Consider the following 18,896-nt stretch of genomic DNA (forward strand, 5'->3'; position numbering starts at 1 on the left):
ATTGAATATAATTCACATTGGGTCTCTGTACCTCTGAACTCATCCCTGAGCTTCTTCACTCTCGTCATGTCTGCTTTCTGACAACGTTTTAGGACCATCAGCTCCACAGAGACCTTTGCTTCCACCTGGAGGAACAAAGGAGTGATTACAACTGTCGCAGGGATGACAAAAAAGAGAATAGGAATACTGTACATTTTCTGGTCTATGTTTGTTGGTATGTTAACAGCATTTAACCACGAGTTGAAGACATTTCAACTTGGTGAACCATTTGAATGTAGAATAAATATTTTAAATAAAGTTTGCGGCGTTTGCCAAGATTTATCAGATGTGTTGTTATTTCCAGATGTTTTTAATTAATTTGACACTATCAATATTTGACACCAGAAAAATGACAATTATCAGAACTACATACTCTGGCTCTTAGAAAACGTAGAACTGTTTTTTAAAGAGTCGTTTGAAGCTGAAAGCGCGTCGGTTACAGTTAACGAGACCGTTGAGTGGACAACAGTGAAGTCCAAGAATGGAACAAAAAGTGCTAAGATTGTTGTTTAAAATGAGTCTGATGAATCGTTCTTTGTTGGAATACGCTTTTTTGGATAACAATGTTAAGGGTGAAAGAGTTGAGGTGTCAAGCAAATCTCTTTTGTGGTGGTGGTGGTGAAGAACATTGAAGGGGCAAGAGGCCACAGTTCTGAAGAAGATGCACCACACCAGTTGCAAATGTTATACTTCAATCAAGTGATCTGGATAAAGTATTGTGAAAAAGGTGGATTTTGTAGAATGTATAGCCACTGTTATTAAATGTACTGCACAAGTGTCCAAGAAGCTGGACATCATTATACCCGCAGCCGATACGTTTTTGGGCCTCCTTGCAATGTAAGGACTACTGTCGCCTGGAAATGTCCCGCAATCACATGATCCTTCTGAGCCAGTGTAGGGATGGATACCTGTTAAAAAATATTATTATTATCCACCTGTACAGTAGGTGGCGGAATGCACATATAATTGTTGCAAATGCCATTATGACAAAGAAGAAGGTACATTTGACAACTATTTTATGTAGGCTGAGGCTTCTCGACAGCGGGAGAAATGGTAGGTTAATAATATTTATATTTTATAAGTCAGGTGTAACATTCTTTAGGAGTCCATTTTTATTTATCCCAACGAAACGTGAAGATAATAGCCCGATTTTCAACTTCTTTCTAATAAACGTCAGGTAAAAACATAAACACCCAACTAGGCCCACTATGGCGGTGTGGCCACAAAGTCTACAAAAGGTTTTCTCTTTTACACGCTGAGATGTGTTTTGTTAAGCCGATATATTATATTTATCCTAAAATAATACATGCTTATGTTGAAAGAAACAATAAGCGATAGTGTTAGTGTATTTCTTGCTAACTTTGATAGGCGGTCATGTCATTGAGTGCTCTATAGGCCTTATTGAGTTCTATTACATTTGTAGTGTCCGAATACCCATCAGATTTGAAGAAAATTGCGGAAAAATATGTAGCCGAAGTCAGGCGACTAAGGATACAAATTCATTGTTTTTAATAATTATGACAAATGTTAAGAAACTGTTGAACAATGTAGAGACTTTTGAAATAAGTTACAAAATGACATTTTGTTAGCTGCACTATCCTTACGAACCACATAGCATATCATTACAGCAGTACGTTAGTAGCTACCGAAGTTGGCTACAAATGTATATATTTTTTATTTAGCGGTTATTTAACTAGACAAGTTAGTTAAGAACAAATTCTTATTTACAATAACGGCCTACCCCGTCCAAACCCAAACCCGGACGACGCTGGGCCAATTGTGCGCTGCCCTATGGGACTCCCAATCACGGCCGGTTGTGATACAGCCTGGAATCAAACCAGGGTCTGTAGTGATGCCTCTAGCACTGAGATGCAGTGACTTAGACCGCTGCGTCACTCGGGAGCCCCCTCAAATACGTTCAATTTGACAGTAAATTGACTATATGCGGGTTGGTATAATTTGTGGAACGTTCCAACAGGAATCTGTTCCAAAGACTTTAAGTACACGGTTGTCAACAAACAACATGTTCAAAGTAGCATGGTCAATTCACGTAGCTAATTAGCTGGCGAATAGGCATCAACTCACCACGTAGCTTATTCTTTATGTTTGTCCACAGGCTACCAGAGTGAGGAAATACTTTTTTCAGAATAAACATGGTGAGTGAAAAACTTAATGAAATAGCCCAGTCCCCACCCGGTATTTTATTTTGCCGCTATACAACTTTATATGCGTTGTTTGTTGGCAACCTTGTTATTTGCTAAGTTTTTGGAACAGATTCCTGTTGGAACATTCCACAAACTATACCCACCCCTATATGCTATCTAACTACCCAACATTCATTGGCTTGATTACTCACATCATGTTAAATTAAGTGCTATAGTCTTTGCACATTCTCAATAGACATTGTTAATTCGGGTGTGTTTGTAAATTCGCTCTGGCTATCTACTCTGATTTCAGAGCACTCTCCTCTGAGTGTGCCTGAGCGCAGAATAACTGATGAATTTACGAAGGCTGAACACCCCTTGAATATGACCGGTGTAAGTAATCTTAGGCGAAAAGGCGTTATTAAGTTGTTGTCAGCAGCACAGCTACAGTCACCAATGAGTTGGATAACATGAAAACAGCCTAACCAGCTCAGCTAGAGTGAATAAAATGGCCAGAGTGAGGTGTTCTCTCATTTATGTCTGGGAGTAGCTACTGTAGCAAGCTAGCCAACGTTAGTCAGTTAGCTTGGGAGCTTGACTGCGGTTGTGAGGCCAGAACGCTTTGATCAACCCTACTACACCCTGGCCAGAGCGTCCAGTGTGCGCTCTGAACTCTCCGGGAGCGAAACGCTCTGAATTTACTAACGCCCGGACTGAAATTTGGCACTCCAGATTAAATTTACGAACACACCCTAAGTAAGTATTATACAGTATGTTAGTATGCGGCACTGGTTCCCAAACTTTTTATAGTCCTGTACCCCTTCAAACATTCAACCTCCAGCTCTACCCCCTCTAGCACCAGGGTCAGTGCACTCTCAAATTTTGTTTTTGCCATCATTGTAAGCCTGCCACACACACTCTATATGATACATTTATTAAACATAAGAATGAGTGTGAGTTTTTGTCACAACCTGGCTTGTGGGAAGTGACAAAGAGCTCTTACAGGACCAGGGAACAAATAATAAGAAATAATTTTGCTCTTTATTTAACCATCTTACATATAAAACCTTATTTGTTCATCAAATTGTACAAAAAATACATCACCCAGATAGGCCAGTCGTGTGAGAAACTCGTCATCATGCAAGCGGTCAGACAAGTGAAAATGATGGTCATTAAAGAACTTTAAGCTCGTCTCTCAATTTAAAAAAATTGCCCCTTGATAACCAGCGCACTTCTGTATGTTGTAAAAGCGTTACATGGTCGCTGCCCATATCATTGCATAGTGCAGAAAATACACGAGAGTTCAGGGGCCTTGCTTTAACAAAGTTGACCATTTTCACTGTAATGTCCAAAATGTCTTTCAAGCTGTCAATCATTCCCTTGGCAGCAAGAGCCTCTAGGTGGATGCTGCAGTGTACACAAGTGGCGTCGGGAGCAACTGCTTGCTGCTTGTAATTCCCGTGAGAGAGTAACGGTTAATGGAATTCCCGTGAGAGAGTAACGGTTAATGGAATTCCTGTGAGAGAGTAACGGTTAATGGAATTCCCGTGAGAGAGTAACGGTTAATGGAATTCCTGTGAGAGAGTAACGGTTAATGGAATTCCTGTGAGAGAGTAACGGTTAATGGAATTCCCGTGAGAGAGTAACGGTTAATGTAATTCCCGTGAGAGAGTAACGGTTAATGTAATTCCCGTGAGAGAGTAACGGTTAATGTAATTCCCGTGAGAGAGTAACGGTTAATGTAATTCCCGTGAGAGAGTAACGGTTAATGTAATTCCCGTGAGAGAGTAACGGTTAATGTAATTCCCGTGAGAGAGTAACGGTTAATGGAATTCCCGTGAGAGAGTAACGGTTAATGTAATTCCCGTGAGAGAGTAACGGTTAATGGAATTCCAGCGAGAGAGTAACGGTTAATGTAATTCCCGTGAGAGAGTAACGGTTAATGTAATTCCCGTGAGAGAGTAACGGTTAATGTAATTCCCGTGAGAGAGTAACGGTTAATGGAATTCCAGCGAGAGAGTAACGGTTAATGTAATTCCCGTGAGAGAGTAACGGTTAATGGAATTCCAGCGAGAGAGTAACGGTTAATGTAATTCCCGTGAGAGAGTAACGGTTAATGTAATTCCCGTGAGAGAGTAACGGTTAATGGAATTCCCGTGAGAGAGTAACGGTTAATGTAATTCCCGTGAGAGAGTAACGGTTAATGGAATTCCAGCGAGAGAGTAACGGTTAATGTAATTGAATGTTCATTATTTCACTAGGCTACATTTATTTGACATTGTGTTATTTCGCTGAACACTAGATGGTTTAATTTTATTTTTGGCAGTGAACCGAAGCTATTCAGGCGAGGGAAAAACACCACCCTAATGTACAGCCCTATTGGAGAATCTAAATGGACAGTTTGAAAATGTAAAACACATTTTTATTTGGCATAACCCCGACAGCATTGCCCGTATCCCAGTTTGGGAATAGCCTGTATGGGATATTCAAACGCAGCTCAGGATTTACTTTTCGTAGCAGGTTGATTAGGAGAAATTATGCAGCAAGTTAGGACAATTAACATAGTAGGTTAGGATAATTGGGTTATTAAGGTTAGGAAAAGGGTTAGGGTTAACTTAAATGCAAAAAGAAATCAACGTCTGACGTCAATCAGACATCAACTGTATCCCGTCTAGCCATTACCAGGTTCAGGCAGATTGGTGTCCAACCTAAGCCTGGGTCATTTCTACAACGCGGTGTGTTTTCTGCCCCCAGAAAATATAACTTCTTGTTAGTTTAAATGTGGATTCCAAAAGTCTTTAAATATGAGGTCCGGTGTCCTTAAAAACAAAAATATGTCTCTTTAAGGGGAATATTTTGTATTTTGAACACTTATCTTCAGTGGATGTAGTTGTTTTTAACATGTGTTAACTGCTGGGATGAATAATACACTTGTTTTTGTAATTTTACTGTCAATGAAGTCTGTTTCTCTCTCTCTCATTATTCCTTCACCAGTGCTGCCCCCTCCTGGTGAATCCATGTCCTGCTGCTGACACTAGTATTTGACAGAAGTATTTGTGTCTCTGAGCTGTAGTTGTCCTCAGTGCCTGACAGGACCACAGACATTCAGAGTGACCTGGGGGTGTGACGGTGAAACAAGATCATCAAGAGTGAAAGGTGGGCATCATCTTAAAATAAGCAGTCTCAAACCTGATGAAAAGTACCAGTTCAACATGGCTACAGAGGGAGAAGATGGAAGCCAAAGCAGATGGATCTCAGCATCCCTATCCACAGGTACAGTAGGCCTCAGCATCCCTATCCACAGGTACATTAGGCCTCAGCATCCCTATCCACAGTTAGTAGGCCTCAGCATCCCTATCCACAGGTACAGTAGGCCTCAGCATCCCTATCCACAGGTACAGTAGGTCTCAGCATCCCTATCCACAGGTACAGTAGGCTAACTTGTGTTTTTATGCAGACTACATCAGTCATTCATTACTAGAGACATGTTTGGACTCAAAAACAGCACAACCTCTATTCTAAACTAATCTTGGTTTTTGTTCCAGTGGTCCCACCCAGAGATTTAAAGATAGACCATTTGGAAGAGACCTCCTTCACTCTCCACTGGTCCAAGGCTGAAGGTATGGAGAAAGTCCCACAGCGCTTCTTCATATCCTACTGCATCCCAGGAACAGACCCCCTCACAGCCGTTACTGACGACTGCCACAAAACCTTCTCAAACCTGCAGCCTGGCACCGAGTACACTGTTAGTGTGTCAACTGTGCTGAGCAATGGGGAACAGAGTGAACCTGTCTCTACAACAGTCTGCACTAGTAAGAGATCTTCCCCCAATTACAGCTCATCATCTCTTTACCACTAAAGCCTCTCTCCAACCTTTTATCCAGTCTCTCCTCTCTGGGGAGGTTCCCATTGCTTGGAAGGCAGCCACGGTTTGTCCTTTATTTAAAGGAGATCAAGCTGATCCTAACTGTTATAGGCCTATTTCCATTTTGTGCTGTTTATCAGAAGTGTTGGAAAAACTTGTCAATAATCAGCTGACTGACTTTCTTGATGTCTGTGGTATCCTCTGGTATGCAATCTGCTTTCCGCTCAGGTTATAGATGTGTCACTGCAACCTTAATGATGTCACCATCACGCCCTTGATTCTAAGCAATGTTGTGCAGCCATCTTTTTTGACTTGGCCAAAGCTTTTGATACGGTAGACCATTCCATTCTTGTGGGCCAGCTAAGGAGTATTGGTGTCTCTGAGGGGTCTTTGGGCTGGTTTGCTAACTACCTCTCTCAAAGAGTGCAGTGTATAAAGTCAGAACAGCTTTCTCTACCCTTAACCTTGTTCTGAACATCTCCAAAACAAATGTGGTTTGATAAGAAGAATGCCCCTCTCCCCACAGGTGTCAAGCTCTAAACCCTCAGAGGTAGTAGTCACCTCATACAAGTCCTTAGGAGTATGGCTAGCCGGTATACTGTCCTTCTCTCAGCACATATCAAAGCTGCAGGCTAAAGTTAAATCTAGACTTGGTTAAATCTAGACTTAGTTTCCTCTGTCGTAATCGCTCCTCTTTCACCCCAGCTGCCAAACTAACCCTGATTCAGATGACCATCCTACCCATGCTAGATTACGGAGACATAATTTATAGATCGGCAGGCAAGGGTGGTCTCGAGCGACTAGATATGCTCTACCATTCGGCCATCAGATTTGCCACCAATCCTCCTTACAGGACACATCACTGCACTCTATACTCTATATCATCTCTGTATACCTGTCTCAATGCTTATTTATAAAACCCTCTTAGACCTCACTTCCCCCCCCCTCCCTAGCTGAGATATCTACTGCAGCCCTCATCTTCCACATACAACACCTGTTCTGCCAGTCACATTCTGTTAAATGTCTCCAAAGCACACACATCCCTGGGTCACTCCTATTTTCAGTTCGCTGCAGCTAGCGACTGGAATGAGCTGCAACAAACACTCAAACTGGTATCTTCAATCAAAGACTCAGTCATGGACACTCTTACTCACAGTTGTGGCTGATTTCTGGGATGTATTGTCTCTACCTTGCCCTTTGTGCTGTTGTCTGTGCCCAATAATGTTTGTACCATGTTGTATTGTTACCATTCTGTGTTGCCATGTGTTGCTGCTTTGCTATGTTGTCTTAGGTCTCTCTCTTTATGTAGTGTTGTCTCTCTTTATGTAGTGTTGTCTCTCTTTATGTAGTGTTGTCTCTCTTTATGTAGTGTTGTCTCTCTTTATGTAGTGTTGTCTCTTGTGTGTGTGTTGTGTTATATAAATATATTTTTATCCCAGCCCCCGCAGGAGGCGTTTTCTTTTTAGTAGGCCGCCATTATAAATAAGAATGTTTTTAACTAAGTTGCCTAGTTAAACAAATAAAAAATAAACCAACTACAACAATTGTTACATTACAAATATACATTTTGTTGCTTCTGTTCTGTTTCTAGCTTATTTCTTCCCATATCAAAAGCCCTGGATTTATTCTACTTTTCCATCTGGAAGGTTATAAACATTTAATAAAATGACTAGAACGTTACCGGTGGAAAAGTAAAGTGATGTTGCAGGGACCATGAAATTGTTAAATCTATACCAAGAGTTAGAAGTGTCCATCCAAGTATACAGCTATATTCTCATATAGTACACGTTTCTAATTTTGTCAGTCGTTTTCATTTCGAGTTAGTGTACTTTTAGCTAGCTAACGTTACGTATGATCTGTGTGTAGTTATAATATTCGTATATCAGAGCCTTTGCTGGTTATAGCTAGTTATGAACCTGGTTGGTTAGCTATCTGCAGATTCATGCAGGGTAGTAACGTCACGCGTTGGGGTTATGGTTCATTCTTTAGCTAGCTACAAGTCTTCGATACGAAAGACTCCACTATGCAAGTTACCATTTAAATAGAATGGTCATGTCACTGCGACAACTGTTGATAGATGTAGCTGGCAAATTCCCTCTAGCTGTCTACTCCGATTTCAGAGCACTCTCGTCTGTGTGCCAGAGGGCAGAATAACTGACCAATTTACGAACGCTCTACACTTGTTGAATGTGTCAGTAAACGTTGGTTATTTAAACATAATTAAATTGTTACCAGCAGCACAGTTACAGTCACCAATGTTCTGGATAACATAAAAACAACCTAACCAGCTCTGCTAGGGCGAGTGAAATGGTCACAGTGAGGTGTTCTCTCATTAATATCTGGATGTAGCTCCTAAACTAGCCAACGTTAGCCAGTTAGCTTGGGTGCTTGACTGCTGCTGTTAGGTCAGAACGCTCGGATCAATCCTACTTTAGGGCCATAGCTTCCATTGTGCGCTCTGAATTTACAAACCGACATTCTGGCAACGCTCTGAGTTTACGAACACCCAGAGCACACTCTGGCACTCTAGATAAAATGTATGAACACACTGTAGTATAAACCAGCTTTTAGTCTTGAAATGGTTAGCACATGGCCTCACATGTGAATCCCTAAAGAGATGGGTGAGGCTAAAGCTTAACAGGGGGTGAACGATGCTGAATGGGAGTAGACAAAGAGTATTCAAAGACCATTTTCTCAAAAGTGAGGTTACAAGTTTATGTAGTGTAAGTTATACAACTTTGTAGCTCTGAGTCTCTACTTTTATCCAATGTGAAAAAACACAATTTATTTTGCTGCATAAGACCGAATCGAGCCGGTCAGTCACATATTACCGGCAGTCATGGGTCATGACCTCAGTAATATTCCACATGACTACTGAGTTATGGTCATCTCTTTTTTGCACTCTGGACATGCTTTGGTAGTACCCAACTTGCAAACTACCAGCAGGTCCTAATGGCTTGGTACTCAGGGTTCTATTGTCCCTGTAACCTCTCTGACGTCAATGCAATCGAAAATCACATCAAACACTTAAACAGTATGTGCTTTTAAAACTCACCTCACTGTGATGAGCAATTTGAAGAAATAAGTTCAATAACAGGTTGAAACTGAATGGAAAACATGGTAATTGTGGATGTAGTTTCAAAGCGCAACACAACGAAATGAACAGCCCTCTCTAAGGTGATAATTCATTCAAAACACACATGAGCATAAGATTTTACATATAGGCCTATATGAGCCCCAGCCCCCCAAAAGTAAAACTGAATTAAAATAATGATTATGTATTCTTCTTACGATAAAATTATATCAAAGAATCGCACGGGACTTAAGCGTATCTTGTCTGCTAAAATGAACAAGTCTACATGCTATGGGGCGACAGGGTAGCCTAGTGGTTAGAGCGTTGGACTAGTAACCAGAAGGTTGCGAGTTCAAACCCCCGAGCTGACAAGGTACAAATCTGTCGTTCTGCCCCTGAACAGGCAGTTAACCCACTGTTCCCAGGCCGTCATTGAAAATAAGAATGTGTTCTTAACTGACTTGCCTAGTTAAATAAAGGTAAAATAAACAAATAAAAAAAATATGGCATGGTGCATAGCCAGATAATATACAGTAGAACTCTTCTGTTCTTCTGAAATACATTTTCTTCATATTATGTTTATTTAGTCCTGCCTAAAATACATCATTGATTTGTGATTGTGTACATTAAATTATTTATTACACTTGATGATGCTCCAATGGCACGTATCAGCGGCTTGTAGGTGTTGAGGCCTGGAGATGTTAAACGTGTTTACCATAAAAGTGAAATTAATATCCCAGGGGTTTATTTGCATAAATCACTGGAAACAACAGGCGCTTATTAGAGACAGGTTTCTATTTGAGCCAGCCGTCTATTTCCTTAATGTACACACCTTTTGCTCATTTGCATAGTTAATTGTTTAATTCCAGCATTCACTTCCAGCATTTTAATAAATATACTAATGTGTTATCATTTACCCGTCACATGTATTTTGTCTTAGTATGCCTTTATTTCAAATAAAAAAATAACTTCCTTGACAGAATATTCTCTTCTTTGACTGTGCATTTTCGGCAGCTGATTTCTTGGGGTCTGTACTCCCGAACTTCACTGTTTTTGTGCTTGCCAGTTAGCAGTGGTCAGCTGTTAACAGCCCATGGCTAGCAGTTTCTTACTGGCAAATTATTCATTAATTATTTAATGTATCGAATCAAACATTAAACATTGTAAATAATTCATGAATTCACGGTCAATTGCCATGAGACCGGCTGTCTATTGCATGACAATAAACAGCTGACTAAATGTCATGACCTCCACAGCTCTAGGTAAAACATTTTCTTAAAACATTATGGCAATCCTTAGTGCAACACCTAGCAGCCTAATCAAGAGATGTTGGCCTTTTGTGGAGGCTGAAAGAGGCATAGTTCAGACATTATCTGAGAGGAAGTTATTTATCTCTTTATTGAAAGCTGGGGGACTTTCTTTTTTTACAACTTTTACATTTTTCAGATTATTTAACTTATGAGAAATGTTAAGTGGGACATCTGTTAAACATTTAATTACATTTGAGTGTACGACACATTTTGCCCCCAGAACAGCCTCAATCCATCAGGGCATGGACTCTACTAGGTGTTGAAAGCGTTCTACAGGGATTCTGGCCCATGTTGACTCCAATTCTTTCCACAGTTGTCAAGTTGCCGTGATGTCCTTTAGGTGGTGGAACATTCTTGATACACACGGGAAACTGTTGAGCGTGAAAAACCCAGCAGCGTTGCAGTTCTTGACCCAAACTTATGCTCTTGGCACATACCATACATACCCTGTTCAAAGGCACTTAAATATTTCTGTCTTGCCCATTCACCCTCTGAATGGCACACACACAAAATCCTTCTTTAACCTGTCTCCTTCTTTAACCTGTCTCCTTCTTTAACCTGTCTACTTTTTTAACCTGTCTCCTCTCCTTCATCTACACTGATTGAAGTGGATTTAACAAGTGACATTAATAAGGGATCATAACTTTAATGTGGATTCAACTGGTCAGTCTGTCATGAAAAGAACAGGTATCCTTAATGTTTTGTACACTCAGTGTATATCTGGAGTTAAACTGTAACCCTGACAATAATGTATTTATTTTCCCTTAGTACTTCCTGCTCCAGACCAGCTGACTGTTGATTCAGTGGACATCACATCAGCTGCTGTTAGCTGGAGCCAGCCAGCAGAATTGGACCAAACCCGACATCATTACCAGATCTCCTACCGCTGTCCAGGGATAAAACCACACATCACTACCACATCTTCACCCAGCATCACTCTCTCTGACCTGCAACCTGCTACTGAATACTCTGTCACTGTCTGCACTGTGCTGGAAAAGGGAAAGCAAAGTCAACTGGTGTTAACGACCCTCACCACAGGTAACTACCCTACTTAAGTATTAGTTCTGGTTATTAAAATGACTATATGTGAATTCCCCAGACCTCAAAATGCAGTTTGGTGCTGAAAACAATGAATGTTTATAATATCTGAGTTCATGCTTTATTCCATTTCTGTGAGTCATCAGTGGTGGTGTCAGAGTCCTTCAAGAACAGTGGGTTTGGAGTCAGGTGCAGAGAGCAGAGGGTTCGAATAAATGTATATTTATTATTACCGGGAAAAAACGGTCACGACAAAAACACAAGGCGCATTAACTGACCGGCCCATACACAGGACCATACACAGAACCATACACAGGACCATACACAGGACCATACACAGGACCATACACAGGACCATACACAGGACCATACACAGGCCCATACACACAGGACCATACACAGGACCATACACAGGACCATACACAGGACCATACACAGGACCATACACAGGCCCATACACAGGCCCATACACAGGCCCATACACAGGCCCATACACAGGCCCATACACAGGACCATACACAGGACCATACACAGGACCATACACAGGCCCATACACAGGACCATACACAGGACCATACACAGAACCATACACAGAACCATACACAGGACCATACACAGGACCATACACAGGACCATACACAGGCCCATACACAGGCCCATACACAGGACCATACACAGGACCATACACAGGCCCATACACAGGCCCATACACAGGACCATACACAGGACCATACACAGGACCATACACAGGCCCATACACAGGCCCATACACAGGACCATACACAGGACCATACACAGAACCATACACAGAACCATACACAGGACCATACACAGGACCATACACAGGACCATACACAGGACCATACACAGGACCATACACAGGACCATACACAGGACCATACACAGGCCCATACACAGGCCCATACACAGGCCCATACACAGGACCATACACAGGCCCATACACAGGCCCATACACAGGCCCATACACAGGCCCATACACAGGACCCAAAACTGTCCGGAAAAATAAAATACAAACGAACATCCACAAACTAACAGCATAGCAATAACGCACAAACCTAGGCGGGCCTAACAGGCTTAAATAGACAAACATCTAGAAACACAGAAAGGAACAGGTGCAACTAATAAGACTAAACTAACAGAAAAGGAAAAAGGGATCGGTGGCGGCTAGTAGACCGGTGACGACGACCGCCGAGCACCGCCCGAACAGGCAGGGGAGACACCTTCGGTGGGAGTTGTGACAGGTTGAAAAAGTAACCATTTATTTGTCATACTTGAGTAAAAGTAAAGATAATAGAAAATGACTTGAGTATAGAGTCACGCAGTAAAATACTACTTGAGTAAAGTCTAAAAGTATTTGGTTTTAAAGATACTCAAAAGTAAAAGTATAAATAATTTCAGATGGAACCATTTTTATTTTTTTACAGATAGCCAGGGGTACACTCCAACACTCAGACATCATTTGAGTTTAGGGTGTCCGCCAGATCAGAGGCAGTAGTGATGATCACTAGATAAGTGTGTGAATTAGAATATTTTCCTGTCCTTCTAAGTATTCGAAATGTAACGAGTACTTTTGTGTATCAGGGAAAATGTCTGGAGTAAAAAAGTATGTTATTTTCTTAAGGGATGTAGTGAAGTAAAAGTAGTCAAACATAAATAGTAAAGTACAGATACCTTAACTACTTAAGTAGTACTTTCAAGTAATTTTATTAGTACTTTCAAGTATTTTTATTAGTACTTTCAAGTATTTTTTATGTAAGTACGTTACACCACTGTGAGTCATTATTTCAAGGAGTTGATCTGCTTGCTTTAACTTTATCCAAAGTACAGCGTAAAACACTTGTTATTGTGGAGAGTATTTATAATCACAGCATTCTTTTTAATTTATATGAATTAATGAATATAAATCAAATCAGTTTATTTGTCACGTGCGCCGAATACAACAGTGAAATGCTTACTTACAAGCCCTTAACCAACAGTGACATTTTTAAGTAAAAAATAAATATTAGGTAAACAATAGATTAGACATTTTTTATCTTTCATCTGCAAACTTAATGATGCTGTTGGTGACGTGCCTGGCCATGCAGTCGCGGGTGAACAGGGAGTACAGGAGGGGACTGAGCACGCACCCCTGAGGGGCTCCAGTGTTGAGGATCAGTGTGGCAGATGTGTTGCTACCTACCCTCACCACCTGGGGACAGCCCGTCAAGAAGTCCAGGCGTGGGACGGCCCGTCAGGAAGTCCGGGGGGGGGTGGGGGGGCGTCAGGAAGTCCAGGCGTGGGACGGCGCCGGAAGAAATGGTGCCGGAATAGCAGAAACACTTCATTTTTGTTACAAATCAGCTTCTGTTGTGACTTCTGCTTTAGCTTATTTCTTCCCATATCAAAAGGAATTGCAAACTGGCTTTTTCTATTTTTTAAACTACTATTCTACTTTTCCTATTGTAGTCTATTTCTGGAGTTAAACGATAACACTGACAATAATGTATTTTCTCTTAGTACTTCCTGCTCCAGACCAGCTGACTGTTGACTCAGTGGACACCACATCAGCTGCTGTTAGCTGGAGTCAGCCACCAGGATTGGACCAAACCCAACATCAGTACCAGATCTCCTACCACTGTCCAGGGACAGAACCACACATCACCACCACGTCTTCACCCAGCATCACTCTCTCTGACCTGAAACCTGCTACTGAATACTCTGTCACTGTCTGCACTGTGCTGGAAAATGGAAAGCAAAGTCAACTGGTGTCAACAACCTTCACCACAAGTAAGGAAGTCAAATACGTCAAGTTTGTCACCAGACATATTATTTATCGAACCTTAACTAGTTATCAAAATAACTATGAACTAATCATAATGGATGTGTCAGCATGGGATGTTAAGGTCCAGTATCCTTCCTGATGAGAAATATATGATGGTGAATTCCCCAGATCTCAACATGCAGTTTGGTGCTGAAATTAATACAAGTTTTTTATAGTGTCTGAATTCTTGCTTTCTTCCATTAGTGTGAGTCATTATGTTAAGGAGTTGATCTGCCTTTGCTTACTATAACTTTATCAGTAGTGCAGTGTTAAACACTATTGTGGAGAGGATTTAGAACTGCAGTGTTTTTTGCTTTGTTGCCATGGTGACAACAATGTAGCAGTGGCACAGTGAGGTTGATAAATGCATATACCAGATTTTTTTTTTTCAAATCTAACCTGTTGTGACTTATGCTTTAGTTTATTTCTTCCCTTCCCATTACCCTCATAAAACTGACGATCCTACCGATCCTTGTCTTCCACGATGTAATTTACAAAATAGCCTCCAAAACACTACTCAGCAAATTGGATGCAGTCTATCACAGCGCCATCCGTTTTGTCACTAAAGCCCCATAACCTCCCCACCACTGTGACCTGTATGCTCTCGTTGGCTGGTCTTCGCAACATATTCGTCGCCAAACCCACTGGCTCCAGGTCATCTATAACTCTTTGCTAGGTAAAGCTCCACCTTATCTCAGCTCGCTGGTCACCATAGCAACACCCACCCCTAGCACACGCTTCAGCAGGTGTATTTCACTGGTCACCATAGCAACACCCACCCGTAGCACACGCTTCAGCAGGTGTATTTCACTGGTCACCATAGCAACACCCACCCGTAGCACACGCTTCAGCAGGTGTATTTCACTGGTCACCATAGCAACACCCACCCGTAGCACACGCTTCAGCAGGTGTATTTCACTGGTCACCATAGCAACACCCACCCGTAGCACACGCTTCAGCAGGTGTATTTCACTGGTCACCATAGCAACACCCACCCGTAGCACACACTTCAGCAGGTGTATTTCACTGGTCACCATAGCAACACCCACCCGTAGCACACGCTCCAGCAGGTGTATTTCACTGGTCACCCCCAAAGCCAACACCTCTTTTTGCTGCCTTGCCTTCCAGTTCTCTGCTGCCAATGACTGGAACGAATTGCAAAAATGACTGAAGTTATATCTCCCTCACTGACTTTAAGCATCAGCTGTCAGAGCAGCTTATCGATGGCTGCAGCTGTACACAGCCCATCTGTAAATAGCCCATCCAACCAACTACCTACCTCATCCAATATCTGTTTTTGTATTTCTACGTGCACATCCTCTTCTGCACATCTATCACTCCTGTGTTAATTGCTCATTTGTAATTACTTTGCCACTATTGGCCTATTTATTGCCTTACCTCCTTACTTCATTTGTACACACTGTATACAGATGTTTCTATTGTGTTATTGACTGTATGTTTGTTTATTCCATGTGTAACTCTGTTGTTGTTTTTGTCTTACTGCTCTGCTTTATCTCTGCTTTATCTTGGCCAGGTCACAGTTGTAAATGAGAACTTGTTCTCAACCGGCCGACCTGGTTAAATAAAGGTGAAATAAAAAAATAAATATCAAAAGGATTTGCAAGCTGACCTTTTCTACTTTAAGCTACTATTCTACTATTCTACTATTCTACTATTCTACTTTCCCTTCTGTAGTATATTTCTGGAGTTAAACTGTAGCCCTGACAATAATCTATTTCCCCTTAGTACTTCCTGCTCCAGACCAGCTGACTGTTGACTCGGTGGACACCACATCAGCTGCTGTTAGCTGGAACCAGCCACCAGGATTGGACCAAACCCAACATCATTACCAGATCTCCTATCGCTGTTCAGGGACAGAACCACACATCGCTACCACATCTTCACACAGCATCACTCTCTCTGACCTGCAACCTGCTACTCAGTACTCTGTCACTGTCTGCACTGTGCTGGAAAATGGAAAGCAAAGTCAACTGGTGTCCACAACCTTCACCACAAGTAAGGAAGTACCATACTTAAGTATTGTGCCTGGTGTTAATGTAATGAATGTGTTGCGATGTTCCTGCTTGTTTCTGTTCCTGTGGGTCATTATGTCAAGGAGTTGATTTGCCTCTGATTGCTTTAACTTTATCAGCACTACAGTGTAAAACTCTTGTTATTGTGGAGAGGATTTATAATGCATTCAGAAAATATTCAGACACCTTGACTTTTCCCACATTTTGTTCTGTTACAAACTTATTCTAAAATTGATCAAATGTTTTTTCCTCGTCTATCTACACACAATACCCAATAATGACGAAGTGAAAACAGGTTTAGAAATTGTTGCAAATATATAAAAAACAGATACCTTATTTACATAAGTATTCAGATCCTTTGCTATGAGACTCGAAATTGAGCTCAGGTGCCATGAGGTCGAGGGAATTACATTTCTAATGCCAGTGGGACTTCGTGACAATGATCACAATGTCTCCAACGTACAGCGCTCCCGGAGCAATTAGGATGAAGTGCCTTGTTGAAGGGCACAACAACAGATTTTTCACCTTGTCTGCTCCGGTATTTAAACCAGCAACCATTTGGTTACTGGCCCAACACTGTAACCTCAAGGCTACCTGCCTCTACCTTACCGCTACCTACAGTGCCCGTTAATATTGAGTTTACCTGCCTCTACCTTACCACTACATACAGTATCCTCTGTTAATATTGAGCCTACCAGCCTCTACCTTACCCCTACCTACAGTATCCTCTGTTAATATTGAGGCTATCAGTCTCTACCTTACCCCTACCTACAGTACCCTCTGTTAATATTGAGTCTACCTTACCACTACATACAGTACCCTCTGTTAATATTGAGGCTACCAGCCTCAACCTTACCACTACATACAGTTCCCTCTGTTAATATTGAGGCTACCAGCCTCTACCTTACCCCTACATACAGTACCCCCTGTTAATATTGAGGCTACCAGCCTCAACCTTACCACTACATACAGTACCCTCTGTTAATATTGAGGCTACCAGCCTCTACCTTACCCCTACCTACAGTACCCTCTGTTAATATTGAGGCTACCTGTCTCTACCTTACCCCTACCTACAGTATCCTCTGTTAATATTGAGGCTACCTGTCTCTACCTTACCCCTTCCTACAGTATCCTCTGTTAATATTGAGGATACCTGTCTCTACCTTACACTTACCTACATTATCCTCTGTTAATATTGAGGATACCTGCCTCTACCTTACCCCTACCTACAGTATCCTCTGTTAATATTGAGGCTACCTGTCTCTACCTTACCCCTACCTACAGTATCCTCTGTTAATATTGAGGCTACCTGCCTCTACCTTACCCCTACCTACAGTACCCTCTGTTAATATTGAGTCTACCTGTCTCTACCTTACCCCTACCTACAGTACCCTCTGTTAATATTGAGTCTACCTGTCTCTACCTTACCCCTACCTACAGTACCCTCTGTTAATATTGAGGCTACCTGTCTCTACCTTACCCCTACTTACAGTACCCTCTGTTAATATTGAGTCTACCTGTCTCTACCTTACCCCTACCTACAGTACCCTCTGTTAATATTGAGTCTACCTTACCACTACATACAGTACCCTCTGTTAATATTGAGGCTACCAGCCTCAACCTTACCACTACATACAGTTCCCTCTGTTAATATTGAGGCTACCAGCCTCTACCTTACCCCTACATACAGTACCCCCTGTTAATATTGAGGCTACCAGCCTCAACTTTACCACTACATACAGTACCCTCTGTTAATATTGAGGCTACCAGCCTCTACCTTACCCCTACCTACAGTACCCTCTGTTAATATTGAGGCTACCTGTCTCTACCTTACCCCTTCCTACAGTATCCTCTGTTAATATTGAGGATACCTGCCTCTACCTTACCCCTACCTACAGTATCCTCTGTTAATATTGAGGCTACCTGTCTCTACCTTACCCCTACCTACAGTATCCTCTGTTAATATTGAGACTACCTGTCTCTACCTTCCACCTACCTACATTATCCTCTGTTAATATTGAGGATACCTGCCTCTACCTTACCCCTACCTACAGTATCCTCTGTTAATATTGAGGCTACCTGTCTCTACCTTACCCCTACCTACAGTATCCTCTGTTAATATTGAGGCTACCTGCCTCTACCTTACCCCTACCTACAGTACCCTCTGTTAATATTGAGTCTACCTGTCTCTACCTTACCCCTACCTACAGTACCCTCTGTTAATATTGAGTCTACCTGTCTCTACCTTACCCCTACCTACAGTACCCTCTGTTAATACTGAGGCTACCTGTCTCTACCTTACCCCTACCTACAGTACCCTCTGTTAATATTGAGTCTACCTGTCTCTACCTTACCACTACCTACAGTATCCTCTGTTAATATTGAGTCTACCTGTCTCTACCTTACCCCTACCTACAGTACCCTCTGTTAATATTGAGGCTACCTGTCTCTACCTTACCCCTACCTACAGTACCCTCTGTTAATATTGAGGCTACCTGCCTCTACCTTACCCCTACCTACAGTACCCTCTGTTAATACTGAGGCTACCTGTCTCTACCTTACCCCTACCTACA

At 41.8% G+C, this 18,896-nt stretch overlaps 2 protein-coding genes across 2 annotated transcripts in view; both read left to right on the forward strand.

Annotated features, from left to right (window-relative positions):
• Positions 1-18,896, forward strand: part of LOC110534594 (fibronectin) — a 272,449-nt gene that overhangs the window by 246,672 nt on the left and 6,881 nt on the right. The window lies entirely within an intron of this gene.
• On the forward strand, positions 1,027-6,382 carry LOC110497185 (fibronectin). The gene is made up of 3 exons (XM_036934062.1): positions 1,027-1,092; positions 5,267-5,456; positions 5,729-6,382. Exons 1-3 carry the CDS (start codon positions 1,090-1,092, stop codon positions 6,040-6,042), a joined length of 507 nt encoding a protein of 168 aa, XP_036789957.1. The 5' UTR covers positions 1,027-1,089; the 3' UTR covers positions 6,043-6,382.

Source organism: Oncorhynchus mykiss, chromosome 10, assembly GCF_013265735.2.
Source record: "Oncorhynchus mykiss isolate Arlee chromosome 10, USDA_OmykA_1.1, whole genome shotgun sequence".
Taxonomy (NCBI): Eukaryota; Metazoa; Chordata; class Actinopteri; order Salmoniformes; family Salmonidae; genus Oncorhynchus; species Oncorhynchus mykiss.

Excerpts from the sequence above, each read along its gene's own strand:
- LOC110497185 (XM_036934062.1), top strand. Across the intron at positions 5,457-5,728 it reads CTCAGCATCCCTATCCACAG|TGGTCCCACCCAGAGATTTA; the intron begins GTACAGTAGGCC and ends TTTTTGTTCCAG.